Genomic DNA, 6,585 nt, shown 5'->3' on the forward strand with positions numbered 1-6,585 from the left:
AGGGGTCAAATGTGTAAAATCTTCAAACAGCTTCTTCTCAATAACCAAAAAAACCCAGGGTACTGATATTGGGCCTGTAGCATGCTGGGATGAAGGGCTACCAAGTTTGTTCAAATGAATGACCTTGACCAACTTTCAAAGGTCAAAGGGGTCAAATGTCATAAAATCTTCAAACGACTTCTTCTCAATAACCAAAAGGCCCAGGGTACTGATATTGGGCCTGTAGCATGCTGGGATGAAGGACTATCAAGTTTGTTCAACTGAATGACCTTGACCAACTTTCAAGGTCACAGGGGTCAAATGTCGTAAAATCTTCAAGCGACTTCTTCTCAATAACCAAAAGGGCCAGGGTACTGAAATTGGGCCTGTAGCATGCTGGGATGAAGGATTACCATGTTAGTTCAAATGAATGACCTTGATCCACTTTCAACCTAATGTCCTTGTTCGACAATCAAGGTCAGAGGTGTCATATGTTTAAATCTTTTAATAGGTTCTTATGAAATCTTAAGATTACAAGTGTTAGATTAATAACAGGTGAGCGATGCAGGCCCATTGGTCCTCTTGTTAATCTTGAAAAATGAAATGAAAATTATTGAAGTATTTTCCCGATTGATTAAAATCGCGAGATATTATTTTTTCGTGATTGGCAGTTTAACGACGATACTTATGGTGAATGTTAACAATGTAATGAAATAAAAAAAAATCATACCAATAGTTTGTTGATGCCTTGTGTACAGGATCCGGTACATTGGTTGTTCCTGTTGGCCTTCTCTTCAAAATGCATTCTCTGAAAATGTAAGCAAAATAAGGAATACTGACTTTAGGACCCCTGTCCCACTGCACTGCGTTATATGTTATATACAGTGACCTCCCTTTATTTAAACAATAACTGGTTGTCTGGATGTAATTATTGTTGATATAATTACAAGTGGCCTCTGGCAAATCCCATAACACCCGCTAGGGTTTTATGGTAGATTTGCCAGAGGCCACTTGCAATTATATCAACAATAATTACATCCAGACAACCAGGTATTTTTATATTTACATATTTTTCTTTTTTAAGTCATATTCCTACAAAAACCATTTGCCCTGCCTCAAAATACATTTCAGGCGGCCATTTTGTTTGTTTACATATTCCTACACCTGAAACAGGCAGTTGTAATTATAGTCGATCAGTTGTAATTATAGCCCATATAATTACACTTGCCCTCTAACACTGTTGTAATGGGACGGCGCGGGGGCAAATGTAAATATTTCGTTTTGGATATAACTGTAGCACAGTAAATTGATTCTATTTTTTAATGAAGATCCTCATGCCTAAATAACGTTTATGAACCAGGAAATTTGATTCTATGTACTGAAAATGCTTCCTATTCAATTGAAACGGATTTGAGTTATTAAGACTATTTGTCAAATATAGGCATTGACAATAATCCCATATCATTGTAGCATTATTGTTGACGTTTTATTGAACATCTATACTCTTAATACATAATTATTCAATAGAGTTCATCACTATCAACCGAAAATCTTATGAATATGTGGTTATTGTATCAATGTGCTGTTTATAACTATTAACTCAACATAACCTTACTGAACGTTAGTTGTCATGTACATACCTGCCTTACTGACATTGGGTTAGATAGATGTTACTGTCTCAAACGACCGAGGTAAAATAGGGTTTTTATCAGTTTTACTATAGTCGCTCGTTCATGTGGAAATGGGGATGAACCTAGTCGTCTGGTATTTTATGGCGAGCTTTGGCAAAAGGCCTAGACATACATAAGAGCATATAAATGTATACTGTTTGACCGATTTTAGTTTAAAAAATGTTACATTCAAAATCAGATGGGCCTGTCGTTCTGACTGACCCCTAAAGCCCGTAGCTAGCCCATTGTAGCGATTAAATGTCTATAATGGATATAATGTGATGCATTTAAAGAGTGATCCCTCTATGAAAACTGGAATGCGCGAAGAGATGGATGAATGGGAATGTATTTGAGTGTGTTTACTAATGGAAATGACAAAAAGTCTTTCTTGTGACGTGTGATATTTATAAAACGTATGTAAAATATAACACGCATTGTATTTATATATATATCTGTGCATGTGTACACATTTATAAATAAAAGAATGATCTAATTCTTATTGCTTGCAAAGTGTTATGATAGGACATAAATATGCGTCATATCTGAAATATTTGAAAGAAAGAAAAAAAATTAATACCAGTAAAACATTTCGGTTGCATGTTACAGTTATATGTGTATGTTTTAAAATGTTCCATACATATTACTGAAGTATATAAACTTATGCATTAATTTTCATTTCATTTCAGAATATTTTATCGTTCAGATCTTAGATACAAAGAGGAGTTGGGCAACAGGCAATGCCTATGAGTGCCCTCTCCTTACAGTTATAAACAGTTTACACACATATTGAATTGAAGTAATGATAAAACATGTATATTGTACATATATATATATTTGCATGTCATTATTAATATTTTGAAAATTGTTTTTACAAAAAAATGGCAATTACAATGATGCTGGTGGACAGCACATAGTACAATTATGGTATCATTCCACACAGCAAAGTCATGTGAAAATAGATAAACAAGTGTACTCTAGTAAAAGCGTCTAGTATCTTTAATGAATCTCTGAACCATGTCCAAAATACATATATATTCATATTGATATCGAGTTTTCGACATCCATAAAGAAAAGTCTGAGTATTTAAGGGAATAATTACATTAAGAGCATTGATTTTCATACATTTCATTTAATATCTTTATTGCCCTTTAAATAGTCTATCACAGCCCATAAACTTGCATAAAGTCTGTTCAAACGTCTCGTGTGTGTAAAAGAGGTGGGTAATAGATAATACGTATTGTATACATCATACTTAAAGGCATGTACTTAACATGGTAACAGCCCCCTCTTGTTACTATTTAATAGTGTAAGTGCACGACTTGAAAATATGAATGTAAAAATTTATTGATTTGTTGCGGACGTAGGATGTAACTTCACTGATTTACTCATAAGATAAAAACACCAATTAAGTAATGGAATACTTACCCCACCCTGTGAAGCGGATACTATCCTGTGTATAGCGTCGATACGTGTTAACATATGTATCAAAATACCTTAAATAACTAAGCGTTCAGTATATTTCTATCCTACGGCAATACATTATATCATCTGAATAAGGTGTTGTTTTTTTTCCATATATAGTGTTATTAATATAATTTATTTAAAGGAATATGTAATGGATTTTTCTTAAAACTTCAATTGCATCCGAAACACGGTTTACAAAAATAATCAGTTATGTTCTAAGTGGCCAAAGTAAACGCTAAACAATTATAAATAAGATTAAACTGAAATGCAAACTCAACAAAGATAAACCCGGGCAAAATATGAATAAAGGAAATATATTTATGGCGACCTTCGAAAATGTAGTAGGGAACAACACTAGGTGTGTTGGATGGGTAAGCATGTTCTGCCTCATCGACGACACCTACCATGTAAACTTAGCATAAAACTGCATCATCAACAAATGCAGAGACAACAAGCAGGTAAAAAAGTTAATGGCAAAGTCAGAACTAAGAAAACAACATGAAATAAGGAGGCACTTAAACGAAAGCAAAGACAACAACAGAAACTGATGACACTCCAAAAACAACAGGAACTGATGACACACTCAAAAAATAACAGGAACTGATGACACACTCAAAAAACAACAGGAACTGATGACACACTACAACTAAAGCATAGACAAACAGGAACAGAAGGAAAGGGAACTGAGAAGACACTAAAACAAAAACAAAAGACATCACGACAACCAAAAACAACTCGGCGGTGATATAAGTTGCTTTAAAGTGGCGATTTACGTGGTAGCAATACTGCCATTATGCTTGTTTAATATTTTAACACTTTGGTAGTTATTAAAGAAATAGTCAACATATGCGCGTGTATTATGATAATCTACATATAGAGGATGAAGAGAAGAATTATGTAAACATTATGTGACGAATGCCTCAGATATATATCCCATCGTAATATACAAACAGTTATTAATTAATCTATTCCACCTCATAAAATCACTTCATGTTGTGTGACGTCACAACATTTTATGGGGTTGTACTTAAATCATAACGTCTCGACTTAAACGAATTTTATTTCGAGAAGCCACATTTACATCCGGTGATCTTCGAGGTGTATAGAACATATATGTGTCGAGCTGAACTCTTGTATTTCGACGATGGCATTTGGTGTAAAAAAGACTTGTACGTTTTGGCACAAGCTATATATCTAATTCGTGAAAAGTGTTTAATAATGTGTATCTAATGTTGTGAGATTACAATAAATATAACCAACCCACTGTAACTTTATGATTAGGCTTGATAATAAACTCTTTGTATTAGATATAAATCATAACCAATATTCACTCCTTGTATGTCTTTTATGTTGACAATGGTTGTGGATATTGTTTTTATAAAACAGCCTTCCTCCCAGGTATGCACAAATAGTATTACGTAGTAACACATTAGCTCAGACAACTGAAATATGCTCACTTAAATGATTCCAAAGGCAGAAGGTACACGTGCAAAAAGTTATCGTTGATGGTTTATCTTTCAGATAGTTACGTTGTGATGTTACCTCTGTTTATGTTTGTCGAACCTAATGACTGACTTCGGTTTAGTTTCCTTATTTGGTAATGACTAATTCTCTTCTGATAAAATATTCATTGTAGTTAGGTGTTTTAACGACGGTAATCAATCGGAAAGAAGATGATATTATCGACCTATAAGTTCCAGGGTGACTGGTGAACCAATGCAAAGACAGCATTCTCAGACATATTATAACTGTAATCCAGACACATTATTTAACTGTATAAGCAAAGTTTTCCGGTAAACGAAGTCAATTTTGAAAATGTAATCTTTATGTGTATATACTAATATATAAATAAAACAAAACACAAAGACTATAATCTAAGTATTCGTCCGTATCACGTGTATTGTATAGCGATAAATAGTAATTAAATATCCATGTGATGGTAAAAATATAAATATAACAAAACACGAAGACTCCTTTAACCTGTATCAGCCGTCACGATCACTGCTTTATATATATACTATTTATCGCTATACTAATATAGATATCATTCTATTATGCTATTTTATTGGAAATCAAGAATATTTTTGATCATTTCATGACTTTGGTTTTCGTCTGATAAATTAACACAAATCTTATTCTTCATGATAATCATGATCCATCATCATCATCATCATCATCATCATCTTCATTTAAGCTGGGAATTTTTTTTATCGGTGACAGGGTAGCGAAAATAGAAGTTTGCAGTGATAGGAAACAAGGTTTGATGAAGTAGAACTCATGTTGTTTTAATGTATGCTAGTATGAAAGGGCTGTTAAGATAAGTTCAGCGTAGCTCTCCAAATGACACATTTGTGAAAACGAATGTTTGAAAATGGGCTCTAAGATGTTTATTGAATCCATTCTGTTATAGCTCAGGGTACATAAATGCTATATACATTAACAATTGAGAAAATGGTGTTATAAGAAGCATTCTACCACATACCAATATGTCATCAATGTTCAATAACATGAATTACCAGTAATCAGTACTGACTTCTAATAAAAGTAAAGAAAAACTTACCTCTCTCACTGGTCCGGTGTCAGCCATCTTCGCTGTCCACCTCCTTCAGTGGTTGTAGTATGAATAGCAGGCTCCACACAAATCACGCCTTACTATGCTATTTATATATAGATTTGTGGATTTTCCATATGTCATACCATCTCCACCCAGGTATAGGTAGATACAGCATTGTGTTCTTTCTTCGTTAACGACATTCTGACTTAAATCTCTGCCTTCATTTCAAAAACACTTTATTCATGGTTCCCATATCATTTCAGAAATAAACGAGTCATGACATATTTTAGCCTATAAGGTAATACATTTGACGTGGCAGAAATTAAAAAGAGACGCTTACATTTTATTTATGTATACTTAATTGTCGATTTAAGGGAATCCGTTCAAGCGTATCCACAGTTACAGCTGACGGTGCATCACATTTTACTACTCAATTGATACACTGGCGTCTTCAAAATCATGCATGATCTTTTCTTATTACCTTCTTTTCTATTGACTGACTGTTCAAAATGTATTTTGTTTTTCTTTTTCATAGCATAAACGTTTCGTTAATTTATCTGTTGCCATTGAAGAAATGAAATATGGGTGTGTAATGGTACAAATAAGCTATCGCCTACCTGCCTCAGGGATGTATCTTAATTAAATAGTTCACATTTCATGGACGATAACACATGATCAGTTGTAGTATATGAGAGAAAAACGGACGCAAGTCAAAATCGAGTTCCGCTGAACAGTGAATGTTCGGATATACAGATCCGCTCACTTTAGATGAATCAGACTTCGTCGCGACGTGATCAGTCACCGTAGGCTGTAATTCTGTATCAGCAGCTACCAGTGCGCTATAAACTAGCACACTTTAATGCTGGGCCTATTTTTCGTTGAGTTTTGATGCTGGTAATATTTTCGTTGTTTTTTGTG

The 6,585-nt window shown here is 34.0% G+C and overlaps 1 protein-coding gene across 1 annotated transcript in view; it reads right to left on the bottom strand.

Moving 5' to 3' along the window:
• Window positions 1–6,301, bottom strand: part of LOC110442190 — a 14,156-nt gene extending 7,855 nt beyond the window's left edge. The window contains exons 1-2 of the mRNA XM_021485680.1: window positions 5,674–6,301; window positions 710–787 (exon numbers count right to left, since the gene is read on the bottom strand). Of these exons, the coding sequence (XP_021341355.1) occupies window positions 710–787; window positions 5,674–5,700 (105 nt within the window). The 5' untranslated portion in view covers window positions 5,701–6,301. The remainder of the gene's footprint in view (window positions 1–709; window positions 788–5,673) is intronic.
• Window positions 6,302–6,585: the final 284 nt, after the last annotated feature.

Source organism: Mizuhopecten yessoensis, unplaced genomic scaffold (genome assembly GCF_002113885.1).
Source record: "Mizuhopecten yessoensis strain PY_sf001 unplaced genomic scaffold, ASM211388v2 scaffold716225, whole genome shotgun sequence".
Lineage (NCBI taxonomy): Eukaryota > Metazoa > Mollusca > Bivalvia > Pectinida > Pectinidae > Mizuhopecten > Mizuhopecten yessoensis.